Raw genomic sequence first — 19,203 nt, forward strand, 5'->3', positions numbered from 1 at the left:
ATGTCCTGGATTTTTCCCTTCAATGAGCAGTTTAACCACACGTCGTCCCCGGAGAATCCTTATCAGGTGCAATAACGACATGTGGAGTGTAATCTCATTACACACACACACATGCACACATAGACAGCGATCCTTTCAATGCAGAGGTACTCAGACGTCGAGGCACACAAACAAGCAAGATAATAATAAACATCGTCGTCGTCGTCTTTCTCGACGTTCGGCGCCATCCTTCAGGTTTGCTCTTGTGAGCTTTTGACTTGCACACTTTCATATCTAATCATGATAATCTATGGATGTACCTTTTCTGGGGAAGTAATCCATCCTTTCAGCGAGTTTCAATGATGTTGGTACGGAAAAGTGGAATGTGTCAATATCGTAATAACCCTCTTTGGTTTCAATCCTTGTTTTGTATAAACTATTTCTTACCTTTAAAAATTAAACTAAAATTTTCTCTGTGCAAATTTCTCATGTTTAAGATTTCAATGTTTTACCAAATCTTATATTTTCAAAAAAAAAAAGAAGAAAAAAACGCTTATTGCGTGCAATCGAAAATCTGATGACGTTTTTGCCTTCCTCACCTTACTGAGGAAAGGCTATAAAATCACTCGAAAAATGAACTTCTTAATTTGACCTCGTAGACCCACCTTCACGTATACCTATCGACTCAGAATCAAATTCTGAGCAAATGTCTGTGTGTGTGTGTGTGTGTAGGGATGTGGGTCTGTGCACCAAAAAATATGCACTCGATTATCTCAGCACTGGCTTAACCGATTTGGACCGTTTTGGTCTCATTCGATTCGTCTTGGGGTCCCATAAGTCCCTATTGAAAATTATGAAGTTTAGTAAAGTACTTCAAAAGTTATGCTAAAAAAACGATTTTGACGTATGTCCGGAAGATTGTAAAAAGGGTGGTTTTTGTAAGAAATCCTGTCATGTTATACATTTTCAGAAAGGTATTAAAAAGACCTTTCCAATGAGCCCAAAACATTGAAGATCTGATAACCCTATCAAAAGTTATTAGCACTTAAGTGTTATTTATACACTTTTTGGAGGCCGGATCTCAGATATTTCAATGAAAATGATGTCCGGGTCCATCATGCGACCCATCGTTAGTTAGATAATCGAAAGACCTTTCAAATGAGCCTAAAACATCAAAGATCTGACAATCCTATCAAAAGTTATTGACACTTAAGTGTTATTTATACACTTTTTGGAGGCCGGATCTCAGATATTTCAGTAAAAATGATGTCCGGGTCCATCATGCGACCCATCGTTAGTTAGATAATCGAAAGACCTTTCAAATGAGCCTAAAACATCAAGGATCTGACAACCAAATTAAAAGTTATTGGCACTTAAGTGTTATTTATACACTTTTTAGAGGTTTGATTTCAGATATTGTGATAAAAATATTGTCTGAATCTTCCATGCGAACTATCGTTGGATAGGTTTTTTTTTATCAGACCTTGCCGATGAGCCAGAAATATTGATGGTCTGCGAACCATATCAAAAGAAATGAGTAATAAAGTTGATTTGTTAAACATGTTAAGGGGGAATGTTGCTATTTTTACTGAATGTATTGACTTTATGAATATGAGGAAGGCACCAACCACCTAAAGGTGGATTAAGTAACGTTTTAATTCAGCGTCCAATTTCCTTTAAACATAACTGTCAAGTTTTGCCTTATCATTTTTTGTTTCTGAGATATGGCCATTTGAAAAAAGAGGTTTTTTGAAAAAATGACGAAAATCGCAAAACTTTGGGGTGGTGCCATCAAAGAAAGGGTGGTCCAATTTGGTTCAAAATTGGGAATCTTACAAGTTTTGATAGTAGCAATAGCTCCACCAGATTTGAGCTTGATCAGAAAAAGTCGATTTAGAATTTGTATTTTTTTTTTTTGTGTACAGTTTAGGCGAAATGACCGATATATGAAAATCTGTATGGGATTTTTTGATCAATCGACAGAATTGAATTTTAGTGAAATCTCTGCGAAAGAATAATATTGTAAATTCCAGATATAAATGAAATGAAATCATTCTAAGAACTCTCAAAATTAAACCATGGAGGTGCCTGGCTTTTTAGCACTAAATCATATATTTTGTTTCCAAAGTTTACAACTTTATTTTTTTTTTTGCAGGAAATTCCCTAAAATTTAATTCTGTTGATTGGAGCGTGTCCTAGGAGCCTATATTTATCATTCTTTGGCAAAGCATTTACTGACATCAACATAAAAAATTACGAGTTATGCAGTTTTTCTCTCTGAGACTTGGAAAGGTGGACAATTAGATTCTGAGATGCAGCATCATAATGATTTCGAATTGATGAAAATAAGTTTTTCTAAGTGTCACAAAATTTGCCTGAAATTTTTAACTGACGATATCTCGGAAACTATCGGTCTGATTTTTAATGCGACATATTTTTTTGTGAAATCTTTTAAAATTTCAATATTTAGAAAAACTTTTGCAATGGTCTAAAAAATGATAATTTTTCCACATCTAATTTTTTTGACAAAATTTTAAAATTTGGGAATTCCACAAAAGTTTCAATCAAACTAGTAGTTTCCGACATATCGTTAGTTGCAAATTAGGAGAACAGCGTCTAATTTCAGCGTGTCTCTTATGTTGCCACTATGACATTCAATTACAGCACATAAAAAGCGTTTTCAACTGAAATCGAGTTCTAATCAGCTCAATAGGAAGTGAGCAAGCAAGTTGCTATCAATAGTTTTACCAAATTAGTAGTTGAAACAGTGAAAATCAGCTAATTGGATGGAGTTAGGAGCGAGCGCTTAACCTGCCAAACATACGAGAATTTCCCCTACGTGCTAATTATGTGACACTTAGAAAAGCTCATTTTCATCGATTCGGATTCATTGGAGCATGGGTAAATAACAAGGGAAATGCCTAATAATACCTTTATCTGGTATCAATACCAAATTTTGGTATTCCTGGACCCTTTAAAATTAAGGATTTTGCAAGAGCAAAATGTGGTATCATACCAATTTAAAGTATTGTTTTGATATTGCAAAATTGCAGAATTTGTCAATGGTCGGACACCACATTTTGGAATTCTTTTGGTATTACAGTATTTTATAAAATTCCTCTGAAACTATGGGAAAACTTTAACCAATTTTGACAAAATAATCAATTTTGCGCTTGAAAGATGTCTCAACTCGAATGCTTTCATTGAAAACCGGAAATTTCAAACTTGATTTTAAACATTTTTGATATACCCCCTAAAGAAATGACTTGAAATTGTGGAAAATTTTCGAAGTCAGGATGGCACATTTTGGTATTATTCTGGTCTTAAAATGTTTCATCAAATTCCTCTGAAACTATGGGAATTTTTTTATAAATTTTAACGAGATAAGAAATTTTGCACTAAAATGACTTAAAACCCAAAAATGTTAAAACTGATTTATATATTTTTTTAATTAAATCGTTGCAATTTCTCCAAGTCGGGATAACCAAATTCTTTAAAAAACGAGTCAATCGACAGATTATTGAATTTTGGTGAATTTCAATCCAGTTTCATTTTAATAACATTTATTTTTCAATCTTGTTATTTTTCAGAAGCTTCAAGAACTTCAAGCACAAACCGTTCATCAATGACAAATGTATTCGATGTGATGAAGAATATCACTAAAAACAACATCCAGTTGAGTAGATTTGGCTGTTGCATATGGATAATTTTCGTTTTTCACTAACTGCAACTGCTGCACTAAAAATGGTATGAAAAAATGTGCTCTTGGTTGCCCAGTAATAGATGGTAAAATACCATGAAATCATACCAAAATCATTTATGTGGGAGACCACAGGAATACCAAAATCAGATTTTGCAAGGGCGCGGGAATACCTAAAAATAAAACCATGGCAATACCAAGTTTTGGTATTCAAGCAATGTTCAAAAATCCAGAAGACCTCAACTTGGTTTTGAAATGGTTTTATTTTGTGGTAAGTTATGAAACGTCCATTGTAGAAAGGAAAATATTTCGCCAAATTAATAAGGCCGATGTGGTTAGTGAGACTGTCCAAAATGTTCTGATTTTATTATGATCGAAAAGTCCCCCAGAGTCTCACACACGAGGTACTGAGGTTTTGCTTACAGAGCATTAATCGAGCTACTTGCTTTAATCGCGGCGAGGTAAACGAAGTTTAGCTTTGTTCGCAGTTTGGGTTACTGTTGTCGGCTGTGCTGACGATGTTGGTGGCGTCGATCAATTATGCGGAAAGCAATTTCCGTAACTGGTATTATTTTACCTTTGGAATAACATGGTTTGGTATTGTTGTGCCCTTCCACATACAAGACTTTGGTATGATTTTATGGTATTTTACCATCTATTACTGGGCAACCAAGGGCACATTTCGGTCCCTGTTATTTGCCCAAGTAATTCCAAAATTTGGTGTTCTCGTGTTATTTAACCCTGCTCGGGAGGCTGTATCGTATCTCAGAAACTGATTTTTCCATTTTTCAAAACCTCAGGGAGAAAACTGTAGGAAATATTTTCAACTTTTCAAACATATTTTAAAAATCAAAAATGTTAAAATTTCCTTAAATTTTAACCTAATAGTGACTAGGACTCCAAAACTATCAAAAATTCGATTGTAAATTTGATTTAGCTAAAAAAAACATTGTTATTAATTTTTCCCTCATTATCCATATTTAAAAAAAAAAACCAAGAATGCATATCTTTGGAACTAGATTTTGCACCGTCATGGACTATGTTTTAAAAGATGTCATAAAAAAAATTTGATAATTCAAAAATACGTATTTTGGGAATCCAAATTGAAGTGAAAAAAATATATAAATAGAAATGGGTAGTTCTTTTCAGAGTGATTTTTCTCTGAATAGTCCTAATTATAATCAACAAATCGATTAGAAAATCCCATCTCAAGATCGGATTTTGATAGTTAAACTTACCCCACTAATAATGCAAAATTTCTCACAAATCGAAAATTACAAACAAGAGTCGATTTGCGAAATCGTAGAGAAATACTCTGTTATAAAATTTTATTATTTTTTTTTGTTATATTGAGGAACGTAACTTTACTACAAAATTCTTGAAAATATTGTCGTTTTATAAGGAATACCTTATACCTTATGATAGATTCATTATCAAATGTGACATTTTTTGTATAACAAAAAAATCACAGAAAAACGTCACTTTACTAAACAAAAATCCATGGCAGCTTGCGTGCAATTTAATTTCGAATAATCAGTGTCTCTCAGCGCCAACTTGTTTTTCTTTATTTTTATATTTATTTGTTTTTTTTTTATTTAAAATGTAAAAAAAAAAAACTTTAGAACATTGTTGGGTACATATTTGAAATCAACGACCCAGAATAAGAAAAGGAAAAAATATCGTGTTCAGAAGAAGCCATTGAAAATTTTGTTCTAGTTTTGTCCAAGGCACTTTTTGACTTTTTCCAATTTATGAGTTTTGGTACCCCATACCGGAAAAGACAAAAAATAAAGGTAAATAACCGTTTCATTAATTCAATGATATTTTGCAAATTTTCGGCAGTAACATAACTGTTATAATGTTTAAAGCATTTTGTGATACATTTTGCTTCACTGATTTGAAAAAAAAATGCTTGAAATATGAATTTTAGTGTTTTAGTTTTTTGCCACAGCAATCACATTTTTAAGGATATTTAATATTCTTTTTGAATAAGAAAAACGAGAGTGATATTTTTTAATGAAATATTTTTTTATTCATTTGTTTAAACTTGTTATGCGTTTTTGTGAATTTGTAGGAATATGTTTAAGAGTGTAGCATTGATTAACAAAATTGTCAAGCAATGAAAAGCAAAAAAATATCACCAGTTTTTGCAATTCTACTAGAAAAATTATTGAAAAAAGTGAATTTTTACCGATAAAACTTATGGGCCATCCATAAACTTCAAGAACACGTTTTTGGGATTTTTGTTTTTTGTAGGGGTGTTGAATAATTTTATCTTTGTAATAAATGCAACGTCAAATCATAGTTTAGGGTTAAGAAACAGTGTGTTTTTACCTCTACAAGACGCTCCAACGACTCCGGAGCAAATCCAACCGGATAATACTCTGTCAATATTTTTGCTGCTTGAACAGCAAAACTATACCGTCACCAGTGGGAAGCTCTGTGACAATACGCTCGAGATGTGCACAAATTGATGCTTCAACGCCGCTTCAAACAAGTGGAAAAATAAACTTCCCATTATGCCGCTTCGGTATCTTCCGGGTTCGGTTGTTGTATCGTATCGAACGCTTTTCCCGACAGAGTTGTGGAAGTTGTGTTCTGCGATGGAACGCGATTGTTTGCACTGGGAGATTGTTATTTATTTCTGTTTGCTTGTTTCGCCGATGGCGACCAGCGATCGCAAACATCTTGAGAAAATGGTTTGACTTATTTTCCACTATTTGAATACTGGATTGACAACTTTAGCTTGGAAGTTGGAAGTTGAAGAAATCTTCAAGTTTTAGTTCATAACAAAAATATTTTCATTTAAAAGACTTCTTGAATGTTTTTGTGATGCTCAAAATCCATTTGACGATTTCCCATCATCCAACGGATATGACTTTAATCGAATTTAAGGCAATAGGAAATTCATCACTCCCTCGTCCCCCCATCTACAAAAATTTGCTCCACTACACGAACGCTCGTAGTACAGATTCGCCCCCTTCTTCCACGTAGCAGAAGCCTATTATAAGGGTAATTATTGGCAGGGAAGCATGACAAACATCGGCTTGTACACAACGCCACCACTCCCCAATCCTCGACATTATGAAATTTTACGTTTTCCCCAACTCTTGAATTTCCTTTCGAGAAAAAAAAAACGCGGGAAATTGGGCGCTTTCAGCAAGCCGTTCGTCTTTTTCTTTGAATTTTGCTTTCTTTTTGAGGGGGGAAAAGGAGGTTTTTTTAGAGGGTGGATATTTTTTTACAAGACGAAAAAAAATCTCAATGGGATTATCCTGAGGAAGAAAGCGGCAAGAAAAATCAAAATAGGATATTTGACGAGTGTTGGAGATTGGTAGACTTTTCTTCTTCCTTCCTGAAAGAAATAAGATGAAGAAAATATCTAAATTTCTCATTTTGGGTTCGATGTTGACTTTGATATCTGGAGACGCTGGGTTGGAGTTTGCTTGCTCGGATCCGGTGTTTTTTGGGAGTTGTTTGCTGCAGATATTGCCTACGGCAATGGATCCGGTGATTCCGAGTTTTAAATTAAAATTTTCTTCAAAGCAAAATATTAACTTTCTCGTTCGGGAGATAAACCCAAAGTGAACTATTTGGATCATCCGACAATTTTTCGATTACTTTTACAAAATCACCGGTTGACACCGCCAGTTTACGACCGAAAGTCACGCCACGCGGCCCAGACGACTTGTTCGTCTAGGAAAGAAAATTAAGTTATTACAGTATAAAGCTGTCATTAAAATTGCACACACAAAAAAAGCATCAACAACACAAAAACATGCAAATGTCGTGCGTGGGCGCACAGAAATTGCATAATTTTCCCCCCACCCCAGCCCCAGCCAACCCGGAGTGCATTTTATCGCATTTTTTTGGAAAATCAAATTTCATGCACTTTATTGGCGATGTCTAAAATTCGATTGGGAAACAATTGGCTACGAGCACGGTAGATGGCCGTAAATCAGCTTGTGACAGGTGAATCCGGATCAGAGAGGTGCATTGAAAGGGAAATCCTTTGCCGAGGCAGCGTGCTGTGTTTATGCTGAAATTTATGTGCTGAAATCACATCATTTGGTGAGCTGGACGGCGACATACTAGAGCAAACCTTTATTCATAAATGTAATTCTTAAAACAAGTTTAATAAATACGAAACAAAATTCATTAATTTAAATATGTGATTTTTAGTCACGAAATTGACCTGCTAAAACCAGAAACAAAACAGGTTTGTAGAGCGTTGAATAAATCATTAAATGTGGTTTACTACGAAAGTTCTCTAGATTTTCGGGAAAAAAAACAGATTGAAAAAGTACGTGTATAAATAAATGTAAATGTATGGAATTCTGTATAATAAGAAGAAATTTTCTGATTAATTTTGTGTATACGGCAAAGTGGTAGGTTATAATTATGGCTTTTCGGAAAAAAATATTCTTTTTAATTTAACTTTTTATCACTTAAAGTTCAATTTCCAGAATTGATTGAATTCGTTTTTCAAATATATTTTAGGGGACTAAAAAGTATATCTTTTGAGGCATAGTGCAAAATCTGGAACCGGAGATATGAATTTTTGAAAATTATCGAAAGTGTGGTACAAACCGAAAACCAAAAAATCGAAAGTGTGGTTTAAACTTTATTCAAAATTGGTAATCGAAAAGAAAGAAAGAAACTTTGCCAATTTTTTGATAATGTAAATCGTTTTGGAGTTACTGTCATTTTTAGGTAATAATTTATGAAATTTTTAGTATTTTTCGTTTTCTAAGTTTTTTGACAAACAATTTTTTTTCAAATGGCAAGATTTTTTTTTTAATTTTACCGCTGAGACTCCAACCTATTTGAATATTGAACAGTTATTTTCTGAGATAAAGTTTTACCTGATCGATGAAACTAAATTTTCTTAAGTATCTTTTAACTAAACTGTAATTTTCAATTGACACCATCTCGAAAACTATAGGTTCAAATTTCAATGTTAAAAAAATAAAACTGTTTAGATATTTTCGAATCTTTTCGTGAATAATTATATTTAAAAAAATGTTCTAAAAATCAATTGTGGAAATTTTCTTTTTGTAGACCTTTAAAAAAGACATTTAAGAATTCTGAAATTTCACTTTTTTATTTTTTGACCGCAGTTAAATTTATTTAAAAAATATAGTTTTTTCAAAAATTAAAGCCTTTGAATTTAGATTTGGCACCTTTTTTTTATCCCCTAAAATAAATCCAAAAAATAAAAAAACTATTTTGCACATTCAACTTTTTTTTAGATAAAGAGTCCCGTAAAAAGTTTATTTTTCAATTGGAAGTATGGGCCCACAGATATAAGCTAATTTCATTACTCATAACTGAAAACAGAATATTTTTTTCAGTGTAGTTCAGTGGATGGTAGTAACCTGGATAGTCAATTAGCTTAAATCATCAAAAAACGAGTTATTTCGAGACAATCTTATGGGAAATTGGACGAGCTTTCCGGTAAAAATATTTACTAGACTGAAAAATCAAGTCTGTCTAATAGAAATTGTCAAAGATCATCAAATACATTTTTTTATTTTTTTTTATTTTTAAAGCCGCTGTAACTTTACAAGGATTGGACTTAGAACAATGGTCAATATGGAGACTTTTATGTAAAATTGTCTAGATAATCGATTCCGTATTCGGCTTTTTAAAAATTTTAACGTTTAGAGCATTTTTAAAAAGCAGTTTCGGTAAATTATTTTTCGTGAGTTTTTTGTAACATCTAAGGCTATTTTTTTTAACGAAAAAAAATCGTGGGCTCACCTTCAAATTTGACTTTTAAACTTAAAAATCAAAAAATCTCATAGAAATGGCATGTTTTTTCTTTCAGTGTATTTTTTTCAGAAAGCCCATCAAATTTCCTACAAGTTTTTTTTGACACGATGCAACGGCTTTGAGATACAGAAATATTTAAATCACGAAATACAAAAATATTTAAAACACTTACGTCCTTCTCAAATGTCTTTATCGAGTGAAACTGGCTCCATATACACAAAAATGTCTTATATAAGCGTAGGATAACATGTCTACAAAGTTTCATTGAAATCGGAGAAAGCATGGAATTGCTCTATATTCAAAATGTTCAAAAATTGACAGACCTCGGATTCGTGTTCAGGACAAAGTTTCACGCAAATCGAAGAGCGATGTGTGTGAATTACTTACTTTTGAAAAAAAAGGATTTACATAGATATATTAGTTAAACTAATTAAAAAATAATTTTACAAAATAGAGGAGCGGCCGTGGCTGACTGGTTACGGTGTTCGCTTTGTAAGCGAATGGTTCTGGGTTCGATTCCCATCTGCTCCCAACGAGAAAGTTAAGAACACATAAATTTGAAATGATGAATATGAACGAAAAATTAAAGTCGCTCGAGGCGGGGTTCGATCCTCCGTCCTTTGGATTGGTAAGCAAAAATGCTAACCACTAGGCCATGACGACTTGGTGAGCATGGACTGGAATTAGGAATACTGTGACTATAAATGTGACATTTTCTGCCGCAAATCCAATGTTGCAGATTTTGAGATATATTTTTCCTTTGGGTGTAGAGACTGTATCAATGTCACTCCAGTATACTGAGAGACAAACTCTTCCCTTTCAATTTTTTCCCAAAAATTCAGATATCAAAACAATATTTCTATAAATAAAATTATATATTATACAAAATTCATAAAGTTCGAATTTTTGAGGTTTCAAAGATAAAAGTGCCATTTTTGAACTGTTTTGAAGGGAGCACGAGTGTTTTGAATGTATACTATATAATTTTCATGATTTTGAAATTGCCACGTAAAATGGGAACTGCTTTGTTTTATTCTCCTAATTAAAAAAATCAGGTATTAGCCATACCAGAAATAACCTCACGCAGAAAAATAATGCATATTTGAATCAACAAAACATTTTGTTGATTTGAAAATCAAGATTTTTGTTGAATCAACGCTAAACGTCAAAGAAACTTTTTCAAAACAACAAAATATGTTTGTGGAATTGAAAAAATTAAGATTTGTTTCAACGCAAAATCAGCGTTGATTATATTCAACAAAAATTTTGTTGAATCAAACCTCGTACAGGCTGATTCTACAAAATATTTTTCTGCGTGCTTATTGAAATTTTGACCACTTGAAAATTCATATTTGTATTCCTCTACGACCTATTAGAAGAATTTATTAAGAGATTCTTATCTTATCGTTTACACAGCAAAAAAAGTAGTAACCTAATTGCGTGTGAAAGGCCTGGTTGTAAAATAAATTTTGCATTATTTTATGAAATTTTATGTATTATTACACCCAGAAATATATAGCATGGGCTACCTTCTTGACCTAAATGTCAAGCTGAAATTGAAATATTTATTTCGTTTTCACATTTCTGTAAACTCTGTCTCCATCCTAAATCAAATCAAAAGTCCAACTAGAGAAAGTGTCCCGAGAAGTGTCTCAATTGAATGTAATTTCCTGCCACTATGACACGGCCACTCATGATTGAATTTACAATTGTTCCTCGCCACCCCATCCCCACCCACTTAATGCACAAATCCACACATTCTCGCAACAAGAAAGATGTAATGGTAAAGTTTCCGATCTAGATGGCAAAACTTTTCCCATGCTAGAAAATGCACATCCCGGCCGGCGGACACTCATATCCGCTGTGGGAGGGATAGAGCTTTCGGAATTGCATTGTCCTTTTTGCAAGCCTCACCGCCGGAAACGATTATTGTGGTCCTCCCACAGAGCTAGAAATAGAGTGTGTTAGCGATGTAGATTAGCGTCATCAAATTTTGTCAGCCCCCAAATCCTGGTTAAACATCCTCGTGGGAACTTTCGCAAATGGCCAACAAAGTTTTCTGGTTTCGAAAGATTGAGATTCTTCAGCGCTCGAATGTGAGTGAGTAATTGTTTCACATTCTTGCGTGGAAAACTTTTTAATTTACCTACGAGAAAGAAATTAAATTTTCAGGCTACCCGTCTTGTAACAGATTACCCACAGGTATTAGGGAACCTCAAATCATTCCGCCGGTAGGCAAATTAAAAACCGTTGGCTGGAACCGCAACCGTGGGATCCCCGGTTTATGGGGAAGATTCATGACACGACCAACGACGACAAGAGCGTCTTCCCGAGATGTAATATTTCTAGCTCAGGAAATATGCTCGAGATGTTGTTGCCACTTCACGGCGAGAGCCAGAATGTGCGCGAACATTTTTGGCTCTAGAAGCTGCTGCGGATTCCATCCATTTATCATGCCATTTTGACACATGGGAAATTTTTGGCATTTTCGGCGAGCTTTAACAGTTTCATTGTGGTTTTTTGAGAGGAGAACGTCGTCTTGCTGCGACAAGGTATGGTACACGGAATAGAGTGCCCAGAATTCAAATAGCAAGCAAATTCGACTCCATTGCAGCTCTCAATGCCTGACCTTTTGACCTTCACAGATCCCCAAAATTCGATTTCAATCCTGAGATATTCAGTAAAAACCAAAAAAAAACTCCGTGCATTTTTGTCACTTTTTTCATATGAAAGAAGTTTCAATCTTGTCGTGCTATTTTGACACAACCTTAAAGTTGCTGTACGTGCGACAACTGGCCAAAGGGATTTCAGGTCAGAACGCGTTTGACACACGTGCAAACCCAAAATTCTAACTAAAAGTTTATAGCTCAGCGAGACACCTACAGTATGTAAAAAAAGTATTTACACCCCTTGGGCACTATGCACATATTGTGATGAAACATCTAAACAATTTAATGTTGACAGAAACCTAGTACTACGTTTTGTTCAGAAACTTATGCCAGACATTTTGCTACAAAAAGCTCATGAAAAGATGATTTCTATAAAAGTTATATAACAAATACTATTACGAAAATAAAAAGGTGCAAAAAGTTTGTACACCTTTCGAAAAATTAACATAAATAATGTTATTTGTTGACAAATCACCATGAATCCAGTTTCAACTCCAAATAGGCATCCTTGACTGATTAAAAATAATTTGGATTGAATATAAAGTTTACTAACTACTTAGTATAAAAGTTTATATAACTCTGAAATTCTATATAAAACTTATCTAAACTTAATTTTGCAAACTTTTAATTCAACTAAATGTCAATATTTTACCATATAATTGCTAAATAAACATTTTGGAGTGGGTATAACACCGTTTTGGGGGTATTTGTATCGATAGAATAGATTTTTCGTTGGAATTTCGTACCAACCCGGAATTACGTCGTCGGAAAATCCCCCGGCATCTGAACCGGTCCACAATTCACAAGTCAACCTATGTGGCATCAGAAAGGGCATAAAATTTCCGATCTTATGATACCCATACATCCAGGTTTTCTATAAAACCCACGTTTTTAAATACCTAAGCAAAAACGTTGTTATGGTTTCGTTTGAGCAACCTACCAAAAATGTATGGAATTTCGTAATTTTTGTTCTCGTGGATCAAACTTACTTTTTGCCCAGGTATTTAAAAACGTAGGTTTTATAGAAAACCTAGATGTTTGGGTATCAAAAGATCGGAAATTTTATGCCCTTTCCGATTCCACATAGGTTGACTTGTAAATCGTGTACCGGTTCGGATGCCGGCGGATTTTCCGACGACGTAATTCCGGGTTGGTACGAAATTCCAACGAAAAATCTATTCTATCGATACAAATACCCCCAAAACGGTGTTATACCCACTCCAAAATGTTTATTTAGCAATTATATGGTAAAATATTGACATTTAGTTGAATTAAAAGTTTGCAAAATTAAGTTTAGATAAGTTTTATATAGAATTTCCAGAGTTATATAAACTTTTATACTAAGTAGTTAGCAAACTTTATATTCAATCCAAATTATTTTTTTAATCAGTCAAGAATGCCTATTTGGAGTTGGGAGACTGGATTTATGGTGATTTGTCAACAAATAACATTATTTATGTTAATTTTTCGAAAGGTGTACAAACTTTTTTTGCACCTTTTTTTATTTTCGTAATAGTATTTGTTATATAACTTTTTATAGAAATCATCTTTTCATGAGCTTTTTGTAGCAAAATGTCTGGCATAAGTTTCTGAACAAAACGTAGTACTAGGTTTCTGTCAACATTAAATTGTTTAGATGTTTCATCACAATATGTGCATAGTGCCCAAGGGGTGTAAATACTTTTTTTACATACTGTAGTTCAAAATTTAGTTATGATTATGTATGACTTTGAAAAAGATATCATGGCTTTTCTACAAATGTTTCACTAAGGCAAGGACACCCTATCACGTGCATCCTTAAGGATTCCTTATGCTCCTCCGAGCATCTTATGCTTCTCTCATTCAAAGGTCGACAATTACATGATTTCACCATTTCGTGTACGCCGTTTCAATGTAAGCCCGAAATACCCTTTAGCTACAGCCATATTTTGTGGCAAGATTTCATCAACATGTGACGCAACCCGTTGTGACCTACACTGCCAAGCTAGAAGTCTTTGCCCTCCGACATGGCAAGATTTATGCGTTTGGTGACATCGTTTCTTTTGGGTAACATCACCAAGCCCCCACGGTAGTTTTAAATTTCTCCGACTCTGACTAAGATTAAATTTCAACGCCCAAATCGCACACTCGGTCGCTCGAATTGCTGCACACAATGTCTTCCTTTGCTGGAGGCGATGGTTTTTAAGGTTAACCCTGGGACATGACACGAAAAGCTGCGTGAGCTTTCTGCCTCTCGTGAAAGGGGGCAACATGTGTTCTAACAAGTTCATCTTCTGGTAGATTTTCGTTTGCACACATAAAACATGACCTGCGAAACAGTTAAAAATCTTTTGATGGGTTTTTATCTTACAATTGTTGGTATTATGGTTTAAAGTTAATCTAAAAGAAAAGTCTCTACAATAAACCCTGCAAAAATTCATCTAAATTTTCCATACTGTGCCCACAACCAGTCCCCGACTGTTGAATTGTTGTTCACTGTGTTGTTCGTTTTGTCACCCTCGGTTGAGTCGTCGTTGAGCAGCAGTGCTTATTCGTGATTTCGCCGTACGTCACGCAGAGTTGGGTCACGTACTGAGCGGCGGAAGCTCGCCGAGTTCGGCTCTAGCAGAGTACCAGTTGTTGGGGTGTCACCGAAAGTGTCGAGATACATACGCTTGACGCCTGCAGCAGATCCACTTCCGGTAGAGTTGGCCCCTGGCAGAAATCCAGCGGAATATAGTATAAACTTTTGAAACTTTGTTAGACTACTAATGCCTAGGTTTTGGAGTTTTTTGAGCATCTGTCAAGAGCAGTTTTAGAAGTTGGTCAGTTTTAGTTTGGTCCTGTTCTTTCCTCTAAAATAGAGGAGTGAATGACCAAGAAGTGGTCCTCGAGCAGATATCCTAAGACCAGTGGACTAATTTTTGACAATATTATTTGTATTAATCATTTTTTTAATCAATTTTCTAATTTTAAGTAGCGGATTCGGAATTACTGAATCGCCAGAAAGGAAAATCACAGTTGGAGTCGAAGTCAGTGATATCGAATGTTTTTACGAAACAGAGTTTTTTTTTTCTCCAAACCACGAAGTCGTAGGGGAAATATATGTATTCTAATCAAACACCTATCTTCGCCATATGGAGAGTTTGTTGCTCGATTAAAGCTTCAAAAATTGTGTTTTCACTGTAATATACCAACCAAACGATCAAAGACGAGTAAGCACGCAGTCTGGTAAATGTTTCAGAGCCAAAAGTAAGCTATTTTATCTAAAATTAGCGAAAAACATGATTTTGATCGATTTTCCTTTGTCTGGAAAGCATCGATTAGGCAGGTTTGGAGTAGTGCGGTGCCAGTGTGGACGCGCAGTCCTGTTTTTTCGTGTTATTTTCCGTTTCTTTTGTGTCGCTGTTCGAGTGCATGGGGTGATTGGCTATTATAATAAAATAATGGCATCAGTAGTGCGGTGCCAGTGTGGACGCGCAGTCCTGTTTTTTCGTGTTATTTTCCGTTTCTTTTGTGTCGCTGTTCGAGTGCATGGGGTGATTGGCTATTATAATTAAATAATGGCATCAGTAGTGCGGTGCCAGTGTGGACGCGCAGTCCTGTTTTTTCGTGTTATTTTCCGTTTCTTTTGTGTCGCTGTTCGAGTGCATGGGGTGATTGGCTATTATAATTAAATAATGGCATCAGTAGTGCGGTGCCAGTGTGGACGCGCAGTTCTGTTTTTTCGTGTTATTTTCCGTTTCTTTTGTGTCGCTGTTCGAGTGCATGGGGTGATTGGCTATTATAATTAAATAATGGCATCAGTAGTGCGGTGCCAGTGTGGACGCGCAGTTCTGTTTTTTCGTGTTATTTTTCGTTTCTTTTGTGTCGCTGTTCGAGTGCATGGGGTGATTGGCTATTATAATTAAATAATGGCATCAGTAGAGCGGTGCCAGTGTGGACGCGCAGTTCTGTTTTTTCGTGTTATTTTCCGTTTCTTTTGTGTCGCTGTTCGAGTGCATGGGGTGATTGGCTATTATAATTAAATAATGCCATCAGTAGTGCGGTGCCTGTGTGGACGCGCAGTCCTGTTTTTTCGTGTTATTTTCCGTCTCTTATGTGTCGCTGTTCGAGAGCATGGGGTGATTGGCTATTATAATTAAATAATGGCATCAGTAGTGTGGTGCTTTTCGGGACGCGCAGTTCTGTTTTTTACCTTCTTTTTTTTTTCATTGTTTTTTTCCACTCGCGTTCGTTGGCCGATGAGTTTTTTTTTGTGTTGTTCTCTATAAAAACGTACCTATTTTTTTTTTTTTTTTTAGACTAGCAAGTCGTATTGCTGGATTAAGCCCTTTCTATATCATTTCAATAAATGAAGCCCTTCCTACATCACTGTTGATCGGAAGGCACGCCGACGGAGAATTTCTGGAGAATCGCGGTCGAATTAATACTATATTTAAATCCCTAGATAGCAATCTTTCCGCAGCCGGCTGCCTAAGATTTTTAAAAATTTCAACCGATAAACAAATTGCTTATGGTCGCATCACCTACCACAGTGAATCCTGACCTCATACCCATCTTACTAACCCCTCAAAACTCATGTGATACTTTGTCGGAGACGCAGTCGATTTGGCGGTCCCATCACTCAAGTATCGGACTAACATTCCCATCCACTTCCCCGTGTCTTACCTCTGGTCGTGGCCGGCGTCGGTATTGATCAGCATGATAGGGACCTTTGAAAATTGCGAAGGGGTGATGATTGGTTCCTACTTTTCATCTGTGGTCCACGGAGCAATGTTTGGGGGTCCTGGTCAATAACGAAGTAGCAGCTACGGGTAGACACCAATGCTATGCTATGCTAAAGCATCGATTAGGCAGGTTTGAAAATAACTTTTGATCGCTTAAGCACAGTCTTTTGGAACACATCATTTTGTTTTCATTATTTCTCACTTATTTTAACACACTTCACAACTTTTTTCGACGCTAACGTCTAAAGAATCATTTCCACATTTACACTGAAATATCTTTTTTCATGAAAATGTTAGTTTTTAGTAAGAAAATTCACTTTAAAAAATATTCAAAAACACCAGCTGCAATTGTATTTACATCAAACTTCGGCATTCTTTCAAGCTGGCACAAACACTAACATATTTGCAGTGTTGCCAAACGAGAACACATTATTTTTCTTGTTTTTCTATGACTCCTAAATCTTTTTCTTGACTCCTAAATTTTTTTAAGGCAGCGAATGACAAACATGTTAAAGCTGCCTGAAATAAATCAACTACCACCACCACCTAAATCTTTTCCTCCCATGCAACCCAAGTTTGCCACGAATCTGGCAACTCATGCGTAATTTTCAACTTGAAAACTGATTAGACCCTTTGTAAAATTGGTTGACAGTTCAGCAGTGTCAACATTGTGAAAATTGTCGTGGCGTGTTGTTTTTTTTTATTTCTGGTGAGTTAAAAAAAGCTAATTTTGCAGCAAATAATAAATTTTTTAAATCGTTTGTTTCAGAACCCACAGAAATCCCTCCGGATTTGTCCATTCCGGGCTGTGACCTCCGGAATAACAAAAAACAACCAGTGACTGCCGGCCCACATGACGACATCGGCGCTTTGGAGGAGAACGCGACGTTCCTCGAGAACAATCCGCTTGGAGGCGGCCTCGGACCAGCATACTCCACCAGCAGAATCAGCAAAGTGAGTGCATTCGTTGCACCGGAGGGGAACAAGACGTTCCTCGAGAAAAACCCACCCGGAGGCGGCCCCAGTACCTACACCACCAGCAGAACCAGCAGCATGCGTGCATTCGCTGCACCGGAGGAGAACGCGATGTTTCTCGAGACCAACCCGCCCGGAGGCGGTCCCGGATCCTACGCCACCAACAGAACCAGCAACTAAGTGCATTGCTGCACCGGGGTTGAAACTGGTGTTCCTTAAGACTAAGCCGCCCGGAATACTTGGTGGGACAATTTTGCGTAGAAGTAAAACGATTTAACAAACTTGATGTTGTTTTCAATGGGTTTGCGAATAAAATACTAGATTTTATGTCTTTTTCTTTAAGTATACGTTGAACTAAACATAAAAATGCCAAAAACTCAAAATTGTAAAAAAATACATGACACAATTATGACAGTTAACTCCCAAGCACTTATAAAATAAGAAAATTTTGTACAGGATATTCAATCTTTTCTTGAACATGGGTATTAAGGTGTTATTTTCAAACAAGTGGTTGGAACGATTCATTCATTGTTTTAAGTGCTGCGGCTGTGTCCGACTTCAGCTGTTCAAAAAGATCGGAATCCTTCGATATGGACCTTTTGAATTGATTTTCTGAATATTCGCTGTTACAGTATTTGGATATATTTTCATGCTCTTTTTGTAATATGTATTAAATTGCTATAAAATCTAGTCAGTTTTGTCCCTATTTACCCCAGATTGCAGTTCTATTAAAATTACGCTGCTTGATTTTGAAAAAAATATAGCGTTTATTATTTCCAAAATAACGGTCATTTTGAAAACAAATTTTAAAACTGTCTCAGTTTTCACAGGCCCTTTGCAATTCGAGATTATGGCTTTCATGCAGATTTTCTTTGTAGTGCTGCTTAAAAGGCGTTGATTGAATGAATATTTTAGAATTTGCGCACACCATTTGGTGGGATAAAAGGCTTGAGCAGTCGGCCACCATGTGGGTGGTTTGTGGGGTGTTGGTTAGGTTTGGGTGGGTTTTGGACTGGGATCATTCGTGATGTAAAATATAGCTTTAAAATTGTCCAAATTGCATACTGTTTTTAGGGCGAATGAGTGGTATAAGCCATGTTTTTGAAGTGCAGTGCTTCTGGGGACGCGCAGTCCTGTTTTTTCGTGATAATTTTCGTCTCTTTTGTGTCGCTGTTTGTGTGCATGGGGTGATTGGTCATTATAATTGAATAATGGCATCATAAGTGCAGTGCTTCTGGGGACGCGCAGTCCTGTTTTTTCGTGATAATTTTCGTCTCTTTTGTGTCGCTGTTTGTGTGCATGGGGTGATTGGTCATTATAATTGAACAATGGCATCATAAGTGCAGTGCTTCTGGGGACGCGCAGTCCTGTTTTTTTCGTGATAATTTTCGTCTCT

The 19,203-nt window shown here is 35.7% G+C and overlaps 1 protein-coding gene across 1 annotated transcript in view; it reads left to right on the forward strand.

Annotated features, from left to right (window-relative positions):
- Positions 1 to 17,987, forward strand: part of LOC6034568 (kinesin light chain) — a 58,370-nt gene extending 40,383 nt beyond the window's left edge. Inside the window, exon 2 of the mRNA XM_038261221.1 lies at positions 17,602 to 17,987. Within this exon, the coding sequence (XP_038117149.1) occupies positions 17,602 to 17,987 (386 nt within the window). The remainder of the gene's footprint in view (positions 1 to 17,601) is intronic.
- Positions 17,988 to 19,203: the final 1,216 nt, after the last annotated feature.

Source organism: Culex quinquefasciatus, chromosome 3 (genome assembly GCF_015732765.1).
Source record: "Culex quinquefasciatus strain JHB chromosome 3, VPISU_Cqui_1.0_pri_paternal, whole genome shotgun sequence".
In the NCBI taxonomy this organism is placed as follows: Eukaryota; Metazoa; Arthropoda; class Insecta; order Diptera; family Culicidae; genus Culex; species Culex quinquefasciatus.